The 25,602-nt window shown below is 41.3% G+C and overlaps 1 protein-coding gene across 1 annotated transcript in view; it reads left to right on the plus strand.

Annotated features, from left to right (window-relative positions):
• LOC102735822 (E3 ubiquitin-protein ligase HECW1) overlaps positions 1-25,602 on the plus strand; it is a 159,921-nt gene that overhangs the window by 38,439 nt on the left and 95,880 nt on the right. Inside the window, exons 5-8 of the mRNA XM_081799716.1 lie at positions 11,269-11,411; positions 13,745-13,845; positions 15,462-16,787; positions 21,858-21,959. Of these exons, the coding sequence (XP_081655842.1) occupies positions 11,269-11,411; positions 13,745-13,845; positions 15,462-16,787; positions 21,858-21,959 (1,672 nt within the window). The remainder of the gene's footprint in view (positions 1-11,268; positions 11,412-13,744; positions 13,846-15,461; positions 16,788-21,857; positions 21,960-25,602) is intronic.

Consider the following 25,602-nt stretch of genomic DNA (forward strand, 5'->3'; position numbering starts at 1 on the left):
GATATAGATAGAATACACGTATGTATAATATATACTTTTGCATTTGATATATTTTATATGTAATATGTAATCACATACACATTACATTATTTACATGCACACACATACAGATCTTGCTTCCCATTCAACCAAGCCATGAGTAAATCTTGGCCTAACTTTGACGTAGCAGTACCTACAAGTGAAATTAATAATACTCTATTCTGAAGCTGAGGATTCTTAGAGGCTCATATGGAGATGCTTGAGGCCCTGCCAAAATCCAGTTCCTTTGCTCTTAGGCATAAGAAGAAATGGAAATTTCCTATATATCGCAAATTTGCAAGAGCAGCCTTTACTATTCAAAACAGTTAGATTCCCTGCAGTTACAAGGCTCATGTCCCAACAGGATTGTCTCTGGCACTTCCTTCCTAGCACAGAGTTAAGCCACACACTGCTTAAAGGGGCAGGTCTCCCCTACGCCTAGACTCCAGGGGCATCACTTCTTAGTATAAAACCCTGTGATCTTGCGAGGAAGAATCAAAAAGTTTCTCTTGATTCAATTATTGCCCTACTGATGGAGTTATTTTTCTATCCTGGGCTTTAGGCAACCCTGCTTTCAAGGGCGATTTTTAAACTCAATGAATAGTGCCACCTGGATTGAAAACCATATACCATGCAAGGTTCCAAGGAAGAGTAGCTGCAGTTTGTATGCTCCATTTACTTCTTTCCTGCTTTCCTCTTCCTTGAAGAACTTTTGCACAGGAAACAGCAGACCTAGTCCATTTAACTTCATTAGCAATGAGTAATAGTGTTGGCTGGGTTGTACCAGGCAGCCTTCTGTGAACAGAGCTGGTGACTTATTTCCCCATTATGCCCCACTGCAGTAGAGGTGAGGCAAAACTAGATGCCCCTTCTAATTGACCTGTTTCACCAAACAGGACCATTCTTACTCCACATCACCAGTTATATATTCTTGGCTTCTAGTTGGTGTCCCTGCCTTACTCCTGAATGTCCTCCTACCTCTTCAAAAGCAAAGTTAACCATCCCTACCATTTTTTGATTCTCAGCCTTTTTCAACTTGCGTAAGTTTATAAATAAAATACTATACTTCTGCTGTTAAAGACTGGGGTCATCTTTTTCTCATACCCCTCCCTAAACACCCAAGTGAAAAATACTTTCCAAATCATGTTGAACATGTCTCTTAAATTTCCCACAACTATTTCCTCATTTTTTATTATAATATCATCCTCACATTGATATCCGTATCATCTTAGCTTCATTGAGGCAATAATGAGTCCCATTATTTACTCTGCCATGACCAGTAAAGACCTTTCTACCTGTGGTAACATCTTCCCTTTCTATCCAAGACCTGCTATTATTATGGATGATCATGGTCCACATGAATGACCTATCAGACATCCTAGTTTTTTTAACCTCCTCAATTTCCTTGATCTTCATTTCCATTCATCACCAACCAACCACTCCAACACTTATACCCTAGATCTTGTTAAAATATCACAAGCTCTCCAGCTCTCTCTTTACCGTCAACTATCTTTTGATACCCAACCCTTCATTTTCATCACTCTGTTCTCTGATTACTTTGGGACATTTAGTTACTCAGCCCCTCTTTTCATTCCTAACTATCAGTTCTCCCACATGCCCTTAATCTTGGGAATCCAATCTTGGGAATTTGTGGCCTCCTTCTCTCCCACATGCCATGGCTCTCACTAACATTTAACCAGTCCACAGATCTGCCATCCTCTCCTCCTTCCCTGCCAGGCTTCCTCCCCACATCTCACTTGTCTCACCTGATCTGCCCACCTTCAGGTCTGACATATGTATGGGCCACCTCCTCAGCACTACTACAATCCTCAAATGCAAGACCTCAGTGTGTCTGTCATCTGCATGATTCACTTCCTTCAGTTCCTCCCAGATGCCTTTGGAATAAATCCAAGCTCTGGCCAGGAGGCTGGTCATGATCTGGATCCTACTTCTCCATCCAGTTTTATCTCACAACATGACCCCCACCATGACCCAGACATACTGAGCAGCCCACAGTCCCCAAAGGGACCCGTGAATTCTGTGAATTTCAACCCCTTGTCCATGGTACTCTCCCTCCCTGGAATGTTCTTCCCACATCTTCTTGACCTGGCAGATGTGTGCTTATGTGTTAAGATTCAGTTAAAGCATCGCCTCCTCTGGGATGTCATCTCTACCTGTCCATCAGGCTCCTCCCCACCTTCACAGCTCTTCTCTTTATTCATTCATTAAATAAAGGGCCTTTGGGGACCCTCACTATAGCACTTCCTGTCTTATGGTTGTCTACTTGCAACATAAGCACTGTGACTTGTAAGGTTAGAGATCTATGGCCCCAGTATTTAAGGGTGGTGGCTGTGACATCGGCACCCAGCTCAGAGCCAGTGCTCAGCAAGTATTTGTGAGTGAGTATATAACATTCCCCTTCTTCTAGTCATTGGCTCCTTCATTAGTGACACTCCTAATTTCTTGCCCATTGTGGAACTGCTGCCAGCTTACATAATTGCACTAAATATTCCCTTTAGTTAGCTACTCTTTGTATTTCAATAAGTTCAGTTCATGGAAGTTCTTTTTATAAAAGATCTGCCTCATGTTTTTTCTGAAGCACTATGGAACATAATAAATAAAGTATCTTCTTTCTATAAATGGCCTATTGAGTAACAGTGCCAACCAAAATAAATAAATTTGCCCACAGATTGTAACACCAGTCCAATATCTCTCTGGAAAACTGAAGATGGCAGCCCTACATCAGTGGTTCTCAACAAGGGCAATTTTGTCCCTCGAGAGACATTGGGCAATGTCTGGAGATATTTTTGGTTGTCACAACTAGCTATTACTGGCATCTATTGGGCAGAGGCCCGCTAACATCCACTGCTATTACTAAGAATGCCAAGACCAAAATAAAATTATTAATCTCGGATGAAGAATGGGTTATGAATCATTGGACTAAATATTTAAGCCACAGAAAAAGATTTAGATTTGATCTAAGGAATATTTTCCTAACAATGAGATTATTTGGAGTTAAAATGATTGTTATTGAGAGAACTGTGACTCTTCACTCTGAGTCACAGCAAAGTAACCTGGGAAGCTTGAAACACTACCAGTGCCCAGCTCCACCCCCAAGGGAATCTAATTTAAGTAGTCAAGAATGGGATCGACTTATGGGTATTTTTGTGAAAGCGCCCCAGATTATTCTAATGAGAGCCAGAGCTGCATACCAATGGCCCAAAGCAAAAAATAAGAGTCCCAACAGTGTGTGCTTAAGCAAAATGTTTACTTTGTGTTTGAAAGTTTACTTTTGTGCGAAGTTTACTTTTAACCAAGAGGAGGCTTGTTGCTGTAGGAGTACTGCATATATCACTCCAACTCACACCCAGGCATTGGGCCTTGAACAGCTTTCTTCCTGCCCTTGCTGCCCAAGTGTAAGAGATCTGACAATTATGACAATTCTTGCCTAATTGGACAATTATTGCCTACAGCACAGCCAAGAAAGGGGATCCAATGGAATGGTGACCTGTGGAACTTTCCTTCTCTGGCCCTTGGGACACCAGGAGTGCCTTTGTTTAGGACAGTCTCATGTTTAGGCAGAGAGAAGGAGCCATTTATGTATTGGTTGGTCCAAGCATGTGTTTGTAGATTCACAGTTCTCTAGGGAGCTTTCCTAGGTGTAGTCTGAAACCGGACCCCCATATGTAGAGGGCAGGGAGAGACGAAGAAAGAGGCATGCCACTCCAGGTTGGTAGGTAGCAGTTTTAACAGTAACAAAGGGAACTTACATATGAGGCTTGTCTTGGGCAGCAGTAAGATGAATGGATCCCCATACCTACGCTTTAAATCTTAAAAGGTTATGAAAAGACCCTAAATGGGTTTAGTTACATGTACCATGCAGCTGTTTTCAACATCACATCACCATCTTGAGGCTATGTCCTTCGAGCAGACTCTGGGAGTGAGAAGGGCAAGCAAACCCACATTCCAAGGATGGGGGTTGTGCAGCAAGGAGCCTGTGAGTGTCTGGGTCCAGCTCACAGGTCAACCAGTGTTTTTTGTTTTTTGGAGTTTTTTTTTTTAATTTATTTTTTTTATTTATTTGAGAGAGAGAGAGACTGGGGTGGAGCAGAGGGAGAGGGTGAGAGAATCTCAAGTAAACTTCTTACTGAGTGTGGTGCCCAACATGGGGCTTGATCCCAGGACCCTGAGATATGACCTGAACCAAAATCAAGAGTCAGATGCTTAACAAACTGAGTCATCCAGGTGCCCCTCAATCAGTGGTCTTTTTTATAGCATTCCCCAACAATGTTACAGTTGCTTTTAGATGCCCATGAGCAAAAAGAGGATGAAGTGGGAAATGGCCAAACTTTAGAACCTAAGAATGTTCAGGGTTGGCTCCTTCATTTGCCACATTGGTTTTCTTTCACAGGTGAATTAGGATAAAAAAAGATAAAATTCCCAAAACAAAGAGGGCTTGGAGCAATAATGCATCTTTTCAAAAAATCGTTTGCAGATACAGTTCATAGATTTCTATTTTGGCCAATAGCCAAGCCATTTCTGGATAAAAAGACAGAGGGGGCATTAGCAGTAGGAAAACTATAGCTTTTGTCTGTGCTGTAGGCATTTGAACCAGGCCTTATAGATTATTACAAACAGCTGTAGAATTATTGGTCATTATGGGCCAGCTGAAATGAGATAGTAAATTTTAAAAAGTACAATAATTGGAAAGTCAAAAGGAGAAGGAGATAGGACAGATAATCCCCAACTTATGGTGACTGGCCTTAACAATTTTCAACTTCATGATGGTGTACTTCAAATTTTTTATTTTGATCTTTTCTTGGGCTAGGGATATGTGTGTGATACTCTCTCATGATGCTTCACTTATCTGGTGATGCCACAACTCCCAGTCAACCATGTGATCATGATGGTCAACAACCAATACACTTACAACCATCCTGTACCTATACAATCATTCTGTTTTCACTTTCAGTACAGTATTCAATAGGTTACATGAGACACTTTATTATAAAAAAGGTTTGTGTTAGATGGTTTTGCCCAACTGTAAACTAATGTGTTTTGAGCATATGTAAGGCAGGCTAGGCTAAGCTATGATGTTTAGTAGGTTAGATGCATTAAAATGTATTTTCAATTTATGATATTTTTAACTTAAAATGGATTTATCAGGATGTAATTCCATTGTAAGTTGAAGATCTGTAGTGGATGTGGCAGATAGAGTCTGGATAGAGCAGAATTGGAAGGAAAGAATGCAGTTTAATTTAACATGGCATGAGCCTTCTTTTCCCGTTCTACAGGTGAAGATGCTGAGCCTCAGGGAGGTTGTGAATGAGACTCAAGAATTTGGATGTGCAGAGCTAGAAATAAACACCAAGTCCATGTCACTCCAAAGGCTCTTCAAGGGCTTCAGGTAAAAGCCAGGTCAGCAGAAGCAGGCAGGAGAAACACCCTGGTTCACGGGTGCAAGCAGCTTGCTCATGGATACACAGACTTTTACATTTTCAGAGCTGCTCACTGGTTCTTAAAAGAACCTCACATAGCTGGGGGTTTACATGGACTCCAATAACGATGGAATGGAAGCAAGGGCCTAGTGGGGAAAGCTTGATGCCTGGGGTGGAGGGGTAGATTTTTGAAGAAAGCCCAAAAAGGAAGTCCCTCTGCAGAGAGGGAAGAACTCAAGCATTCCTACTGAACTTCAGAGTGAGTTTTGCTAAGTTGACTTCAGTGTCCTGTGTAGGCTGCTATAACCAGAAATACTCTTTGTTTTAATAAAGGTGATTTTTTCATTATGAAAATAATACATGCTCATTACAGGAAGTATGGAAAATACAGAAAAAGAAATGAGGGGAAACAATCCTACTTGGTAAGACAACTGCTATTAAAACTGATTGTAATTCTTTCCAGTTTTTTTATTCATATAATTCATATTCTTGTGATCATGAATTAAATGTTAAGAAAAAGATGCTCTTATCACTTAGCATTGTAAAATAAGCATTTTCTATCTTTTGTTTAACATGTTATAATATTGTAATTATATATATAAATCTAAATTATTGTAATTTAGAAAATTATAAACTATTCTATCATATGCATTTACTACAGTGTACCTAACCTATTGTTGAGCATTTAGGTTAGGATATTGATTACAGTACGCTTCAGAATGGAATTACTGGATCAAAGATATAGAAGTTTTGAGGACCTGAGACAGTTAGTGGGGCTGGATTCTTGCTTAGATAGACCTTCTTAGAGAAGTCCTATTCCTGGTTTGATCTTTAAGTTTGCCTGTCCATAAATTTTGTTCTGTTAGTACCAGAAATGATTGGTTCTTAGGAGTTGTATAGAATTGAATTATACTAATGTAAAATGGAAATTAGAAGCACTACATGGAGGTATGGAAGTCATTAGTGCTGTTTGTCAATATTTCTGCTCTTCGCTTCCCAAACACACTATAGGATCGTATATCCTCCTCCCTGTGGTTGGCTGAGACATGTGTCTAGTCGTGATGAGGAGTTGGGTTTGGAAGCAAACACTTACTTGCAGGGAGAAGACCTTCCAGAGTTCTCTTTCCTTTGTCACTGTGCCTAGCAACTTTTGAGGGGGTGTCTGCTCCATCAGCCTGGCTCCTTGAGCGACTAACAAGCAAAGCCCTCTGCCAGCCCTCAATGGCAGTGTGAGCAAGGAACAAAGCTTTACCATCAAAAGTCACTGAGACTTGAAATTTGGTTGTTACTGAAGCATGACTTAGCCTGTTGTCATGGTACAGAGGAGATTTTAACATTAGCATATTTAACATATTTAATCTCTAATTAGAATCAACTGAAGTTAAAAGATTGCTATTAGAAATTAATCACAATAGAAGGAAATAATTATATATCTCAGCTGTTATACAACCCTTGATTAAGGGTACTGTGATGTTCAATATTATTAACACTCCCTTCTCCCAGACAGTCTGAGCTAGGCAATGCCAACATGTACCTTCTCCTTTTCTACACTTTGTTTTATTTATTAAGTTTTTATTTTAATCCAATATGGTTAACATACAGTGTTATATTAGTTTTGGGTGTACAATATAGTGATTCAACAATTCCATAGATCACGTGGTACTCATCATGGTAAGTGCACTCCTTAATCGCCAACACCTATTTCCCCCTTCCCCCCCCTCCCCTCTGGCAACCATCAGTTTGTTCTCTATAGTTAAAATCTGTTTCTTGGTTTGTCTCTCTCTTTTTGTCCCCTTTGCTCATTTGTTTTATTTCTTAAATGCCACATATAACTGAAATTATATGTCTTTCTATGAATTATCACTTAGCATTACACTCTTTAGCTCCATCCATGTTATTGTAAATGGCAAGATTTCATTCTTTTTTATGGCTGAATCATACACACACACACACACACACACATGCACACACACACACACACACCACATCTTCTTTATCCATTCATCTACCAATGGATATGTGGACTGCTTCCATAATTTGGCTATTGTAAATAATGCTGCAATAAACATAGGTGTGCATATATCCTCTTGAATTAGTGTTTTGGGTTGTTTTTTTTGTTTTTGGGGGGTTTTTTTGCATAAATACACAGTGGTGCCATTACTTTTTTTTAATTTTCTGAGGAAGCTCCATACTGTTTTCCACAGTGGCTCCACCAGTTTGCATTCCCACCAACAGTACACAAGGGTTCCTTTTTCTCCACATCCTCATCAATACTTGTTTCTTCTGTTGTTGATTTTAGACATTCCAATAGGTGTGAGATGATATATTGTGGTTTTGATTTGTATTTCCCTGATGATGAGTGTTGTTGAGCATCTTTTCATGTGTCTGTTGACCATCTGTATGTCTCCTTTGGAGAAATGTCTGTTCATGTTTTCTGCCCTTTTTTTAATTGGATTATCTGGTTTTTGGGTGTTGTGTTTTGTAAGCTCTTTATATATTTTGGATACTAACCCTTTATCAGAGATGTCATTTGCAAATATCTTCTCCCATTCCATAGGTTGCCTTTTAGTTTTGTTGATTGTTTCCTTCACTATGTAGAAGCCTTTTATTTTGGTATAGTCCCAATAGTTTATTTTTGCTTTTATTTCCCTTGCCTCAGGAGACACATCTAGAAAAATGTTGCTATAGCTGTCAGAGAAATTACTGTCTGTGCTCTATTCCAGGATTTGTATGGTTTCTGGTCTCACATTTAGGTCTTTCATCCATTTTGAATTAATTTCTGTCTATGGTGTACAAAAGTGGTCCAGTTTCATTCTTTTGCATGTAGCTGTCCATTTTTCACACCACCATTTGTTGAAGAGACTGTCTTTTTCCCATTGCATATTCTTTCCTCCTTTGTCAAAGATTAATTGACCATATAATTGTGGGTTTATTTCTGGGTTTTCTATTCTGTTCCATTGATCTATGTGTCTCTTTTTGTGCCAGTACCATTCTGTCTTGATCACTACAGCTTTGTAGTATGATGTGAAGTCTGGAGGTAGTTTTTCTCCAGTTTTGTTTTTCTAAGATTGCTGTGGCTATTCAGGGTCTTTTGTGGTTCCATACAAATTTTAGGATTGTGTGTTCTAGTTCTGTGAAAAATGCTGTTGGTATTTTGATAGGGATTGTATTGAATCTGTAACTTGCTGTGGGTAATATAGACAGTTTAACAATATTTGTTCTTCCAATCCATAAGCATGGAATGTCTTTCCATTTCTTTGTGCCTTCTTCAATTTCTTGCATCAATATGTTTTATACTTTTTAGACTACGGATCTTTTACCTCTATGGTTAAGTCTTATTTCTAGGTACTTCATTATTTTTTGGTGCAATTGTAAATGGGTTGTTTTATTAATTTCTTTTTCTGCTGCTTCATTATTAGTATATAGAAGTGTAACAGATTTCTGTACATTGGTTTTGTATCCTGTGACTTTACTGAATTCATTTATCAGTTCTGGCAGTATTTTGGTGGTCTTTTGGATTTCTATATAGAGCATCATGTCATCTGCAAATAATGAAAGTTTGACTTCTTCCCTGCCACCTTGGATGCCTTTTATTCCTTTTTCTTGTCTGATGGCTGTGGCTAGGAGTGCAGTACTATGTTGAATAAAAGTGGTGAGAGTGGACATTCTTGTCTTGTTCCTGACCTTTGGGGAAAAGCTGTCCATTTTCTCCACTGAGTATGATGTTCACTGAGAGTTTTTCATATATGGCTTTTATTATGTTGAGGTATATTCCCTCTAATGCTACTTTGTTGAGGGATTTTATCATGAATTGATATTGTTCTTTGTCAAATGCTTTTTCTGTATCTATTGAAATGATCATATGGTTTTTATCCTTTCTCTTATTGATATGAAATATCATGCTGATTGATTTGTTAATATTGAATCACCTTTGCATCCTGGGAATAAATCCCACCTTATTGTGCTGAATGACTTTTTTTAATGTATTGTTGGATTCAGTTTGCTAGTATTTTGTTGAGGATTTTGGCATCTGTATTCATCAGAGATATTGGCCTATAGTTCTCCTTTTTTGTGGTGTCTTTATCTGGTTTTGGTATCAGGGTAATGCTGGCCTCATAGAATGAATTTGGAAGTTTTCCTTCCTCTTATATTTTTTTAAAAGAATAAGTATCAACTCTTCTTTAAGAGTTTGGTAGAATTCCCCTATAAAGCCATCTGGACGTGGACTTTTGTTTGTTGGGAGTTTTCTGATTACTGATTCAGTTGCCTTGCTAGTAATTGGTCTGTTCAAATTTTCTATTTCTTCCTGCTTCAGTTTTGGTAGGTTATATGTTTCTGGGAATTTATCAATTTCTCCCAGGTTGCCCAATTTGTTGGCATAAATTTTTTCATAATATTCTCTTACAATTGTTTATATTTCTGTGGCATTGGTTATTATTTCTCTTCTCTCATTTGTGATTTTGTTTATTTGAGTCCTCTTTCTCTCTCTCCCTCTCTCTCTCTTTGATGAGTTTGGCTAGAGGTTTATCAATTGTATTCTTTTTTTCCAAAGAACCAGCTCCTGGTTTCATTGATCTGTTCTATTGGTTTTTTGTTTTTGTTTTTGTTTTTTAGTTTCTATACCATTTCTTCCTGCTCTAATCTTTATTTCCTTCCTTTGGCTGGCTTTTAGTTTTGTTTGCTCTTCTTTTTCTAGCTCCTTTAGGTATAAGTTTAGGTTATTTATTCCTTTTCTACACTTTTCATTGTTCACTATGCCACCTTCTGATGGTTACAGTCTTTCTTTAATTGTTGCTGCCTTTATTTTAAAAGTCATACGGTTATTTAAAAAATGAACAGTTTAGAATCAAATGAAAAAGATCTGCTTTCTCTCCTCCCTACTAGCCTACTTAATTTAACTTAATTTAACTTATTTACCTGTTTCTTTTTAATGACAACAGAGTTTTACTAACCTACTTCCTAAGGTTGAGTTTGGAGTCCACCCCTCCAGGCATTTTCTTTGCAGTTCCAAACACAAATGAATCCCACTCTTCATATTGTTCTACATCTTGTTTTTTTACTTTGTTTTTCAAGTATCTATTCATGTTGGTGCATATTTACCTGTTTCTTTTTCTTTTTAATTACAACAGAGTTTTCTATTTCAAAGATTTACTATCCTTAATTTAACTGGTTGCTGCTGATAGACATTTTTGGTCTTTCCAATCTTTTGCTATTGTTAACTTGCACAAGTGTGCAAATTAATCCAGAGGGAAAATTCCTAGAATTGGAATTCTGAGTTGCAGGGAATTTGCAGCTTAAATGCCAATAAATATTGCCAATTCCTTTCCCAAAGGTTGAATCAATTGAATGGGATTGTATATCAATACAGTGTGAGAATTCTTTTTCCACTGTCAAGAACACAGGATACTATGAAACATTTTTAAATCTCTGCCCTTATAATCAAGGAAAAGAGGTGTTTTGTTATGGTTTAAAGTGTATTTCCTTAATTATAGGTGAGTGTGTGCTTGTTCTTTCTTTAAATATGTTAATACTTTTAGTATAGTGAGGCCTAAGTGGATTCTTTGTCTTTAAGGTGAGTTGTTTTTATTATTTGAATCTTGGAGAATAGCCTTATTTTTAAGCATCAAAAAAGTACCTCAGTGTTGTTATTATTCATTTACTGAATAAACAGAGCTCACAGCATTTCTAAGACCTTGATATATATATTGCCACTGGGATGTTTTATAATGACTTCATCCAAGGCAGACGGGCTGGGAATTGGCCAGCCCTTTCACCTCTCAGTTAATTGATGTGACATATTATTTCATTGCAGCAATTCAGCTTTGTGTCCTTGCCCACTGATGTATTGGAAATTGAGGTGAAGGACAAGTTTGCTAAGAGCCGCCCCATCATCAAGCGCTTCTTGGGAAAGCTGTCGATGCCCGTTCAAAGACTCCTGGAAAGACACGCCATAGGGTAAACCTGTGACTGAGACCTCAATATCACTAAGTCTTCAGCGAGCAGGCAAAGGGAGGCCTGCAAGCTGCAACAATATAGTCTCGCAGAGACTCAAACTAAAATGGTGGTATTGAATTTCCTTGGCTTCTCCCATTAATTATGTTGCTCCAGCCACAACATTCAATTAAATGAACCCTTCCCTTTCCTCTTGTTTGTGTACCACTGGTTACTTATGCAAGAGAGTAGAAAATCCCAAGACAATATTAAAAGAAGCCCTGTTTCAACTATTCAACTCTGCTGTTATAGCATGAAAGCAGCCCCAGACAATAAGTAAACTAAAAAATGGGGCATTTTTCTATACAGGTAGAAATTAAAATTTGCTTTACTATCAAGAATATTATTTCTGCTTGTGTGTAGGATTTAATCATTTGGGACGCTCCTCTAACAAGATGAAATCCTGGGTTACTAGAGTAGAGAGACTTAGAAAATGCTAGTATTTGTAGAAAATGCTAGATAATATGTATGAAATTTTAAAAGCATGAATTCTCATGGATGACAGCAATTAAGTTACTTGCAGAATTCAGTTGTATATAAGAATGTTTCTGTTAGTATCTTTTATTTTCATGTCCTCTCATGATTCTCATTAAAATGGACTCTTACCAGATGAAATATTTCTATATAGTATATACTTCCTTAGTTAGCAGCAACTATATTTGTAAATGCTAAGTATAGCCCTCTGGCCATAAATCTACGCTATGCCATGCTATACAATTGTAACCCTTAGAATGATATCGAAGGAATGAGGAGAATTGGCAGAAAAGCCTGGAACAAATGCAAAGCATAGCAAATTTAGTTTTTGTCTCACTGCCTGGTTGTCTTTAGGCATCTCCTGATTTCAACTAGGTTTTGGGTTCAAGATCTCTTTCCGATGGTCATAAGTAGATTTGCTTCATAATATTGACCAAGGTCCTTTCTAAATAAACAAAATATTGTGGTTCATTCTGTTTTCCTACATATAATGCTTTATTTAATGGACCTCCTAGGAACTTCAAACACTAAACTACGGTTTACCAAAGAAATATATTAACTTAGAGTATCATTGGGATATATGTTGTTTCATAATGCTGGTATTTTCTAGAAACATTAAAACACTACCAGCCAGCAACTTACCTTTTTATTTTAGTATGACCAATGAATAAATGGAATGAATACAGAATCACCTGAGTAACAAACGGTTTTGGAATATGTCTTGTTAGTATTAGATAAACTGGATTTGTTAATTCTTGAATAGCCAAGGTAGTTACCTTTCCTATTTAAACCAAGGTGGGGGTGGGGGGGCGGGTAATGTACTCTGCTAAAGCTTACATTGTTGATGAAACTGTAAAAGCAAACTTTCAAGTTGATTCCCCCTGGATAATTCTCTTCTTTATAATCAAGAAATTGCCCTGAGTGGGCAGAGGGGATGATGCCAGATGCCAGGATGGAGTTTCAGAATCTGTATGTAGGACTGTGGAGTTGGTGTAACTGGAAACCAACCTACAAGTCTTGCTTCAGTCCATCCTGCAGCAGGTCCCTTTCTGAAGCACTCCACAGCTCTCCACACCGCTCCAGTAACCATGACAGCATCCTTTCTTAGACACTATGCATATACTGCAAGACATGCGTCTGTTGCTGGCAATGTCCATTAAGGGCATTGGAAAATGTCAGCCTGCACAAGAAAAGCAAGCAAAGATATCCATGTCTTTTTTGTTGTCATTGTTGTCTTTTTGGGGTTTTCTTGGCTTATAACACAGGCTGGCAGAAAACCTTCTGTAAGGGGCCAAGTAGTAAATATTTTAGGCTTTGTGGACCATGCAGTCTCCGTTTCAACTATTCAACTCTGCCGTTGTAGCCTGAAAGCGGCCCCAGACAATAAACTCATAAGCATGGCTGCATTCTAATAAAACTTTTATTTTGGGAACTGAAATTTGAATTTCAGACAATTTTCCTGTGTCACAAAATATTATTCTTCTTTTGTTATTTTTTTTTTCTAACCATTTTAAAATGTAAAACGCTCATAGCTGTACAAAAATAGGTGGTGGGCCAGATTTGAGCCCTGGGCCACAGTTTGCTCACTCCTGCTTTAGAATATTCAATAAGGATTTTCTTGACGTTTTTCATTGCTGTTGAGCAGATGTACTTTCCCACCTTTACCTTATGTCCATCTTCTATGCACCTGAGCGGATCATCACCTCCTATTAGCAGGGCCTCCCCGGACTTGCCTATCTCACCTCCTGGCATAGAAAGCATGCTGTGTAATCTTCAAGGAGAGGTATTGACCAGATCTGTAAATGGTGCTTATTTCCTTCTAGGGATAGGGTGGTCAGCTATACACTTGGCCGCAGGCTTCCAACAGATCATGTGAGTGGACAGCTGCAATTCCGATTTGAGATCACGTCCTCCATCCACCCAGGTATTTTTGGCATGAACTTCATGTCTTGTCCTAGCCTAGGGTTGGTGTGATTCCTTTCTCTAAAATATAATAACCATGGTTCTCTCCAGACATGTCCTAGGTTTTGTGGTTCTCTCTCTTCTCCATTTGAGGCCCAGAAGCCAGTGATCTGTTCTGGAAGCCAGGTTGCTGTCCCCTTGATTGAGAGGCCCCTCTTCATTCTGGTGACCCAAAGGTAGAGCGTTAGACAGTGGAGTGGGATTTGACAATGAGGCCAACACGGGTATGGAGCCGTGTCTCCTTAATCATTTGACTCCCAGCACCCACATAGGAGATGCTCAATAGATGCTTAATCATTGCATACATGAATGAATCAATGAATCAATGAATCAATGAGAAACATGAATGAATGTGATACATATCATATTATTGAAGAACTATTATTGCACAATGGATTTATCCCAGGGAAAAATGAAAAATAGAAGTTAGAAAACTTCAGAATCATCCAGTTTTCTGTTTTTCAAGCCAAAACGTATTTCCAAATAAGAATGATGAGAGGCCTCATAATTCCACTTTTGTTCTTCTCCCACAACCCCTATACTAAGTGTAGATCATGCTGAGAATTAGCCAGTCCTTCTGGGCCACATTTATGAGTTGCTGGTAAAGCTAATGAGGCTTTGAAAACTCCAAGTCTGTAGTTTATCACTGCCCACTCATTAAAAGACCAGTTATACTTGTCTATATCCAATATATAATGCAGAGTGTAAGAAAACACCCTGACTGCTTTGTCCTTTCACACCCAGCCTTTTCTTCATCCTGAGAATAAAACTGACTCTTCCTTCACCGTAGCAGTAAAGATGGCCTCATGGCTCATCAGAGACATCATTCATCTTCAATCAGTACATTGCACTAGTGCTTCTGAAATGGGAAGTTCACACCAGGCAGGGATCCAGCAGAGCAAGCAACTGGGGGAAAGTAGAAGTAAACAGTGGTTGCTGTTCCTTGAATGGTTGCTTGATGTGGAGACCTTGTTTATTTTCCATTGCAATAACCCCCAGGTGGCCTGGCAGTCTGAGCTACTGAAGGACCCTGGTTGCTCCCATCAACTAGCCATTTTCTGCTCTGCAGTTGTTAAGAACCTGGCTTACCCATTCTGCCACCTGCTGGACCCAGCCAGAGGAGACACTCTGCGCAAGCATTAACCTTGTCTGGTACGGCAAGGCACTAATAACCCCCAAGGGCTTCTCTGCAGTCTTCCCTGAAGCAAACGTTGTTGGGCACCCACTATGGGCCAGGAACTGGGGTAGTTCTAGGCTTTGGGTATTTTAACCAAAACTATGAATTCCCTTGAAACAGAATTCTGAAATATGTCACGACTGCAAATTGTCATTAACATAAGGAGAACTCACTAACATAACCTAATAAAATTTAAAAAACAAAAACAAAAACATGAGAACTCATCCTTACAGAATTTTTTAGCAGAGCTCTGGCCTACGGGAAACCCTCATCAACGCCTGCATCCAATATCCTCACGCAGAAGTCCTTTAGGATGGCTTACAGGGCCGGCAGAGTCCACCAGTGCCCGAACCGCACAATGCTCTCTTCTGGAAGAAATGACATTTTCTTCTCGCCCGCAGATGACGAGGAGATCTCCCTGAACGCCGATCCTGAGTCCGCGGAAATTCGGGACAGCCCCATGAACAGCCTGGTGGCCAGCAGCCGCGGGGAGCCTCCGGGCGAGGCACTGGAGCCCTCCGGGAGCTCGAAGCCCGAGCCGCCGAGCCAGGGCAGTGCCGGGGACGCTGCCGGGAGCGAGAGCCTGGAGCTTGCCGAGCCGGTTGAGGAAGCGGCAGGTACCACCGAGGCAGGAGACGACGGAGCGGGCTCTGTGGGACCTGACGGGGCTGGGGAGCTTCTGGGCCTGGGGCGCGAGGACGCCGAGCCCGCCCTGAGTGCGGAAGAAGTGGCCGAGCGGCTGGAGCTGGGTGGGGAGGCGCCCCCAGCGGGGCTGCTGGAGGACGGTGAAGCCCCGGGCGGCACCGGGGAGCCCGAGGCGGAGGAAGCGGCCACAGAGAGCCGGGCGGGGGGAGAGGAGAAGGAGCAGGCGGAGGAGGAGGAGGAGGAGGAGGAGGAGGAGGAGGAGGGCGACGTGTCTGCCCTGGGGCAGGGGGAGGACAGGCTGCAGCTGCGGGCCTCGGTGAAGAGGAAAAGCAGGCCCTGCTCCTTGCCGGTGTCCGAGCTGGAGACGGTGATCGCGTCGGCTTGCGGAGACCCCGAGACCCCGCGGACACACTACATCCGCATCCACACCCTGCTGCACAGCATGCCCTCGGCGCAGGGCGGCGCGAGCGACGAAGGCCCGGAGGAGGAGGCCACCCTCCAGGACGCCTCGGAGAAGGACGGGCTTAGCGAGGCGGACACGCTAGCTGCCGCGCCCCCTCCCCTCGAAGAGGACGGGGAGGACCCCGAGGGGGCTACTCCGGGCACGGCGACCCCCGGCCACTCGGGCTTGACCAACGGCCTCGTCCCCGATGGCGACATGCTCCCCAGCACGGGCAGCGAGAGCGACTCGAGCCCCCGGCAGGGCGGGGACCACAGCTGCGAGGGCTGCGACACGCCGTGCTGCAGCCCCTCGTGCTACAGCTCCTCGTGCTACAGCAGCTCCTGCTACAGCCCCTCGTGCTACAGCGGCAGCAGGTTCGCCAGCCACACGCGCTTCTCCTCGGTGGACAGCGCCAAGGTCTCCGAGAGCACCGTCTTCTCGTCGCAGGACGACGACGACGACGACGAGAACAGTGCGTTCGAGTCCGTGCCGGACTCGGTGCAGAGCCCGGAGCTGGACCCGGAGTCGGCCAACGGTGCCGGGCCGTGGCACGACGAGCTGGTCACCGCCGCCGGGAGCGTGGCGAGAACCGTGGAAGGTCTGGAGTCCCCCGTGGCAGGGCCAAGCCATCGGAGAGAAGGTTAGACCTCAAACCTGGTCAGAGTGAGAGTAGGACCACCAGGGGGCCGCAGGTCTCACCAACAAGGTTGAAAAACAAGTGAGAGGCTCAGTCTCAGATGGGGTTGCTGGGGCAACGTATGCCTGTCCTGTACATGTATGTGTGCCCGTGTCTATGTGTATGTAAGTATCCGCGGCCGCGACTAGCACACATCCACCCGCTCTCAGACACACACCGAGAATGACAGCTAGTGCACGCATGTGAGTGTGCTCTTGTGTGTGTGCGTCTGTCTTACCCAATCACTAGAACTGGCTACACGTGTTCACGTTACCCTTCTAGTCTTGACAATGACCAGAGCCAGAGGCAGTATTGAATGATCTGAACAGAAAACATTCGGCAACCCTTCGGTGGATAATGTGTAAATATCTGCTGACTTCCCAAAACATATGGGAGATTAGCAATAAATGTTAATATAAATGGAAGAACATTGATTTTACCTCTGCTTTAGAATTTAACTTAGCCTATGTACATACGGAAATGTATAGCCTGCATGTATTTGTCAGTATTTCTGTCTGCTCAGTTCTCGTTATTGTTGTTTTTTCACTATTATTCAGTTTATTCAATCTAAAAACAAAAACAGCTCACCCATTTCTCCCATTCCCACTCCTGCCTCTGGCAACCATCAATCTGTTGCCTGCTCACTTGAAAACTACAAAACGTTAATGAAAGAAATTGAAGAAGACACAAATAAATGGGAAGATCTTCCATGCTGATGGATTGGAAGAATCCATACTGTTAAAATGTCCATTCTACCCAAAGCAACATTATTACAAGCTTGCAAGATTCCAGGCAATCCCTATCAAAATTCCAGTGGCATTTTTCACAAAAATAGAACAAACGATCCTATAATGTATATGGAACCATAAAAGGCCCCAAATAGCCAAAGCAGTCTTGAGAAAGAACAAAGCTGGAGGCCTCACGCTTTCTGATTTCAAACTACAAAGCTATAGTAATTAATTCTGGTGTTGTGTTCTGTTGTTTTTTGTTTGTTTTGTTTTATTTTGGCTAACGGAAGGGAAAAATAACATGAATTCGTAAATCACTTTGTTTCAAGTGGGATTCTAATCCAAAAGCTGCCACCTTTGGTTTTAAAATATATTCTGTATTTTAACCAAAGATGTTTCTTCTTAGTCATGCCTGTGGAATCTTCTATAAAATTAACTCACATTTCTTTATCCAGATTTGGGAACCATCTTCCAGTCAAGTGACAGTGACATGGGGGGAAATAATTCAAAGGTCACATAATACTATGAAATAATTCAGTTGCTTTAAAGGAGAGAAATATAGATTCTGCTGTTTTTCTGCTCTACTGTTTAAGTTAGACTCCAAACAAAGGTGGTGGTGTTGTCTCTAGATTGTAAGCTCATCAAGGGCCAGAACTGTATTTTCTCTGTTTGATTCTTAGCACCTAAACAAATGCCTGGCACCTGTAAATTTTTAGAGGAACCAAAGTGAGCACAAAAATTAATCCTGAGTATTTGACAATGCCCAATTCTACATTTCAGAGAAAGAAGGAGTGAGGGAAAGTGGCACATGGGATGAGGAGACGTGCAAAGAGATTGGTAAAGAAAGAGAACCACAGGGAGGAAAACCAGAGTGGCACGCAATATGGAAAGGCACACCTGAGAATGGGATGGATAATTCCTTTCTTTACTGAGGATGTTTTGAGTCCCTTTGCTCTGGGCCAGATGCTATGTGCGGAGCACAGGTAGATGGATAAGTGTCAGAAGGTGTGAGAGGGGCTCAGTAATTACAACAGAATTAAAAATAATTATAGTATAAAGAGATCTGGGGATATAAACCTAAAGGGCACGACTAGGATCTGGCAGGGGGGTTTTAGTCCAGAGGTTGGCAAACCTGTTCTGTAAAGGGGCTGATAATAAATATTTTAGACTTTGTAGGTCAAGAGGCAAAATCAAGCAACTCTTCTCACCAAAGGCTACTTTTTTTCTTTTTTTTAACAGTTTTACAGTTAAAAGTGTAATAACCATTCTTAGCTCAGAGCCATACAACAACAAGGCCAGAGTCATAGTTTGTCGACCTGCTGTGGCCTGTGGTATATATTTTGATCACCGTGTTGGGGGACAATCCACATATGGTTAATTGAAAATTGGTTCAGTATGCAAAGGCATGTTTTACAAACAAAAACAAAAACAAAACAAAACAAACAAAAAACACTGTCCGCGCCCTTGACGGACGAACAGCCCAACTGGGAAAACTCCTCCTTAGCAGAAAGGACAGGAAAGTGTTTTCGGGCCATAGCGGAAGTCTTGGCGGGGCAGTTTCCAAAGAAATTTGTGAATTTCTGAATTCTGCCGACCGTACACTCAAAAACGGCTAAGAAGCACCTACAGGCTTCACTCTGGTGGCTGTTGGGGCATTGCAGAGATTCCTGAGATGGTCAATCTCGTGAAGGCTGGCTGGAAGCTGGCAGAGCCTGCCCCTTCCCCTCTCGGCGCCGAGTTGCCGAGCTACCGGTCTGTCCCTCGCTGACACGCGCTCGAAGAAAGCAGGGCTTCACCACAACCTGCCAGGCCTTCGCGCGTGTGCCCTGTTCTTCCCCAAGACTCAACTATTGCCCGTCTCCTATGATTTTTAGGCCGGCAAATTCTTTCACGAAGTTAGCTGAGGTAGACTGACCGTACACACGCCCACATAACTGAGTCTGCAGCCATTCGTGGAAGATGTGTTCTGTATCTCCTTTTTGCTTTCCTACCCCACCCCCGCACCCCCGCCCCGTGAAAACCTCCTTTTTAACCTCAACATAAAATAGTTTTTAAAAACTGTCTGCAGGTCAAATGAAAAGAGCAATATAATGTGATTTGAGCTCGGGAGTCCAGGCCCTGGAGTCAGGCTTGCTGGGTTTTAATTGAGTCCCACCACTTCCTAGCTGTGACACCTAAGCCAACTTACTGGAATGCTCTGTGCCTCGTGTGTGAAATGGGTGTAAAGGTAGATTCTATTTCAAAGGGTTATGGGAAGGATTAAATGAGATATGATGCACATGGGTTCTTCCAGGCAGATAAGCAGGGAGGCTACCTTTGAAAGTGGAATATGTTTTCCTTCTCAGGGATTCTAGCAGGTCTGAACACTTGCTCTGTGTTTGAGGCAAGGGTGAGCGTGTGGAGCTGTGGCCTCCCGCAGAACAGACTCGCTTGCTTCTTCCTTGCGCTCCATCCATTCAGTGGGCTGAGCTGCGCCTGTCACATCATTGCATTTGCTTGGGGTTCACGAGCAGGTGGGGTCAGCTCCGTTAACCCCAGCAAACGGCAGTATTATGTGTCCACTAGCTTGGAGGAGTAATTAACCTGATTGGGTGAATTAATTCCAAGAGGTAAGTTTGTTGTTCTTTTTAAGAAACCAAATTAAAAATGCAGCAGTTAGTGACATAACAACTGTACCATTGTTTTTTTAGTTTCTGACGCTAAGCACATGAAAAGCAAACGTGAGTGTGGGATCCACTAAAAACAGAGCCCCTATCTGAACCAGGAGTCGGTTGCCAAGGCGCTGTGCATGAGCATGAGGGGCCCCTTCCTCGGGGCTCCTCGGAGTCTCAGAAGACCCCCAGGATTTGAGTAACATACCAAAGTTTGCACAAGAAACCATGTTATATATTTAACATTTAAAAGGACCCTGACTACAGGTTCCTGACTACATCTCTGTTTCTTGTTTTACAGTTAGCTCTAGGAATTAAACTGCTAAATTAAACCCACGTAACTTCCTTCTTAATTGTTTTTTTTTTTTTTTATCAGTTTTTTGGACCTAGACTGAGAGGTCCTTTCCATGTATGGACATTCTAGGAAATGTTTGAAATCTGGGATCCCATAAAGATCTTACCCACTGGTTTTTAGTTTCCCTCCTTTTTGACCTAAGGGATGATGGGACACTTGCTATTTGCATCAGCCATGGAGGGCAGAGGAAGGAGAAGGCCTGACCTTTGTCCTCTGGCTAATAGAGGCTATTGCAGAGAGCCAGGAGCATGTGAGCTAGAGGGTTACCACTCTGTCTCATGGCTTAGGCCCTTCCAGTTTTCCAAAAGTCAAGAGCCACTGCCTCTGATGATGTGGCCTAACCCTATGGGCCTCCCCTCCACATAGCCACTCTCATGCAGTATTACCAGGACCTAAGGACATCAAGAAATAGGAACATCATTTTAGGACATTGTTTAGTTCGCTATAAGTCTGGCTGACAATAATATTAACTATGTCTATAATAATCGAGGCATGCATTTGGATATGTTAATTTCTAAAATTTCTCCATGTCTGTCTTCCTTCTATCCCACTTCTGTGTTTCCAGTTTTCCTGTCTCAGTCTTCCTGCCTCTTATCTACTTCCTTCATCTCTTGTCTTTTTCTCTTTCCCCTTTCCAGCATACCCTGGCTTGTCTGATTTTTCCTCAGAATAATCTGGAACAATCACAAGATCCCAAAACTACTGGGCTCCCCACCCCAGTCCCCAAGCTTCCATACTATAGGAATTTACCTTCTTGACTCACCAGTTCCTCAGTGCCATCTTGGAAAAGCACCATCTAAGAGTTTCATTCCAAAATCAGAATCTGAAAAATAGCCTCTTGGTAGCCCTCTGATGAAACCTATCCAAATAAAGACCTTTGGTTTCGCATGGGCTCACCAAGCTTTTATGGGACTTTACAAATGGTACGCTTCCCTCAAACAGGCCTGTTTCTTTAGCTGGGCTCAAGTCAGGCTCTGCTCATTTTCTTTTGTGTCCCCGTCTGATGCCACCTTCCCATCCAGAAAAGTCAAGTGGTTACAGAATCAGCCCCTGATCCTACGTATTGGTCTGTGGGGTACAGATCATAGTCATGAAGTATTTATTTTCTTGGGGTTTAAAAAAAAGTTGCCCCTATTCCCTCTCTCATGAATGACTGTGAACGTAGCAAACTGACACAAAAAAATAGATTGCCCTCTCCGGGGTTTTTTTCCTTGTAGTCGTTTGTTTTATGGTCATGCTTTGATGATGACGTTGCTGCAGCAATGAGTGAATCTGAATGTCTTGACTATCTTGTCCATAGGTGAATGTCCTATACTCCATAATTCCCAGCCAGTAAGCCAGCTTCCTTCCTTGAGACCTGAACATCATCACTACCCAACAATCGATGAGCCTCTTCCACCAAGTAAGCTTTAGTTTTTAAAGTCTATGTCTTAATTCTTCCTATCAAGTCTAAACAGGTCAGTATGAACTTGTATGTACACATCCAAACTCTTCCCCAACTCCACACCTTACACTGTTATAAAAAAAATTTATATATATATATATATATATATATATATACACACATATGGCACCCACTATAAAAATGGGGTGTTTTTGACTAGTGATTTCAGTATGTGATCTTGAAGAGATAGTCCAGTAACCTTCCAGTGCCCCTCAACTTCTGAAACAGAGAGTATTACTTTACGAGACTTGCCTACCTTGCAAACTGTACATGACCTTTAAGTCCTAAATTTTACTATTTTATATTTAGGAGTTCATAGGTCAAGATGGAATAATCCTGTTGTTCTCCATTGGACCTGTTATATCACAGGCACCTCCATATAATAAAACATTCAACCCATCAGGACGCAAGGACTTGCACTTTCCTTGCTATAACTTCCATTAATAGGTGACAGCCTATTTCTTCCATTGTTTCTTAGGAGCTTCCAGAAAAAAAAATACCATCCTTAGGGATGGTATTCCATATCATATTCTCCTGATAACTGTGTAACTAATTATTATTTAACTAGTCATTTGAACTTGGGAAAATCGTTTAATATCTCAGAGACTCAGTTTTCTTATTTGTAAAGTAAAGCCTTAATTTTCTCATTAGCTAAATGGCTAGATCTGGACTAGGTAATCCCTAGATATCATTCCAGCCTTAACCTTATAATACTACATTATAAGACATTTCTAAGAAGGAACTGATACCCTGGACATTATACATTCACTTAGCATCATATATGTTCATGAATAATTCTAGAACATCTCTGTTTTGGCTTAGGCTTATTTTTCAAGCAAACATAACCTTTAAGATTTAATAAATTTTACAATTGCAAAATCTTGCCAGGATGCAAGGAATCGATGTTTCTTTACATTCTTTTGCCTGTGCTTACATTAGGAGGTTACAGTTTAAAAAAAAACAAAACAAAACAACAACTTATTCCCTAATTCATCTATTCTTGGTAATGTGATATATTTTGCATTTACACCATTCTTGTCCTATTCAGTTGTAATTTATCAGTGAGAAAACAATAAATACCTTTAATATGTAAACATTTGAAACAACACCATATTTGTTTTGGGGGATCAAGGCAAACATTATGTTCTTTAACTTTTGATACCTGATTTCTTTCTTTATTTACACCTTGATTTATGGATGGTCCACAAGTGACTAGTAAAATTTCAGTGTCACTATACTTTCTACTTAGCACTTATGTAAAAAATATCTATAACACGTTCTCTCCAGGAAAGGAACACTTTCCCCACAACAAGAAAACCTATCAATTCCTGTGTGCATGAATTGACTTCCAGTCCATGCAAGAGTAATAACTAGTTATGCATCCAGACCTTGTAAAGAATTGAATATAAGTCTATTTTAAAGACTTACTTTATACAAGCTGTTTTCAATAATGAAAACAAATTTCTCCAGTTGGGTTTCAATTCTCTGTTCCTTACACACTGAAAAATATGACAAAAGTTGGTACTGAAGCCTAACAACAGAATTTTCTTGATAGTCATTCATTCAACAAATACTCATTGAATGCTGGCCCTGTGAAGCACTGTTTTAGGTAAACAAAACAGACAAAGATCCCAGCCCTCATGGAGCATACAGTGTAGCCAGGCAGAGACCAACACATAATAAAAAGAGTGAACAAGGCAACAGTGTAACACTTTAGATGGTAGGAAGCGCTGTGCGGAAGAACAGGCAGAATAGGGCAAGGGGGATTTGGAGGATGTGGTGGCGGCTGGTTCACCATTTTAAATCGGGTGGTCAGGTAAGGTTCATTGAGAGGCAACATTTGAAGCTAGGCTTCGAGGCGGTAAGAGGGTTATTCATGCGGAGGAAGAGCTTTTTGAGAAAAGAACAGCCCGCCTGGTGGGTTTGAGGAACAGCCGGGAGACCAGTGTGTCTGGAGCAAGCAGACAGCAGTGGCTGGTAAGGTCAGGGAGATCCCAGGGACCCAGATCACACAGGGCCCTGTAGACCACTTAAGAGCTTCGGCTCCTACTCTGGATGAAAGGGGAACATTTTAGGTTTAGAGCAGAGAAGTGACATTCTCTGACTTAGGTTTTGATGGTAAGAAGTGCAATGCGGAAGCACAGGCATTAAAGTTTGAGGAGGAAGGACAGAAGCATGAAACCCAACATATGGTTATTGCTGTGGCCCAGGTGAAAGGCAGAGGTGGCCAGGGCCAGGGTGGGAGCAGTGGATGTGGTGAGGGGCGGTCGCATTCTAGACATATATTCCATACGTAGGTTTGCTGACAGATTAGATGTGATGTCTGAGACAGAGGTAGGAATCAAGAATGATCTCAAGAATTTTAACCTCCAGAAGGATGGAGTTGCCTTCAACGGGGATGGGAAGGGAAGGCTGCAGAGAGAGCACGTTTGGGTGGGAAAGAGCTGAAGCTTGATTCTGACCATGTTATATTGGAGATGTCATCTAGGTAGTGATGTCAAGAAGGCAACAGGATGTGTGGCTGAAGTTCAAGAGAAAGGTCTAGACTACAAACATGGTATTGCATTTGTTAAAGTAAAAAGAGAAAGGGGGGAATAATTTTACAGGCTTTTGTTAGTATAATAACTAAAGATGATACATGGTTGGGCTCTACAGTGTTCCTAGACTTCATGGAAAAGATATAATTTTATATTTGCTAGGTCTTTCAGGCAGAAATGAATTACCCTAACTTACCCCAGCATCATAAAGGTGATCACTGGCAAGAATCTGTCTAGGCAACACCGTGCCACGTCCATGAGGACATGCTGAGGCCTGAAGTTCTATTTGGAAATTCTTTCTTTACACAAATATGTGAAAGTGAATTCTTTACAGAGCAACCCAGAAAACACGCTTATAATCTCTAAGTACACTTAGCTATTACTTTCTGAATATTTATAAGAATTTAGCATTATGCATTTATAATTAGCACTATTAGATATTTAATAATATTGATAGAAGGGCCTGTCTGGCTGGCTTGCCATCCTTTTCCATGAGAGACTTGGAAATATGGAAACTTGTAGAGAAATTGTTATTACCACTGCACTGCACCATTCTCTAGTGTTTTCCTTGGAGAATTTATGAGACTGGAGCTGTGTCTTTCTTTGAAGGAGTCCTTCCTTCACTGTGGGAAGCTGGAGGGTGGGGGCATCAGTTTCTCAGCGGTGTGCCCATGGGACCAGGCATAGTTTTTTGTTCATAGGGAGTGCTGAGAGCAGTTTGTTCAACTGAACTAGATACCACAATACTCTTCAAAGATTAATGTTCATTCTTTGTTGAATGACAGTCATGTTGAGTTCAAGAAAAAAAAATTGTCCAGTTTCTCCTAGTTGGGGAATCACTGAAATTTCAAAATTTTTGGACCAAGATTAATTACCTAGTAGTTACATGTATACACAGTTTCATCAGTGAGCTATTTAACATTTACAACTAACAGTTGAGCTGGATTATCTAGCAGTCAATTTTCATTAACACCCTCTAGAATATATTTATACGATCTGACGACATTTTTCCTTCAGTTTGTCTTAGGCAAGGTAGATTTGGTGTGTTCTGGTATTTTGGTTTC

Source organism: Leptonychotes weddellii, chromosome 12 (genome assembly GCF_054177405.1).
Source record: "Leptonychotes weddellii isolate Sample4059 chromosome 12, ASM5417740v2, whole genome shotgun sequence".
Classification (NCBI taxonomy): domain Eukaryota; kingdom Metazoa; phylum Chordata; class Mammalia; order Carnivora; family Phocidae; genus Leptonychotes; species Leptonychotes weddellii.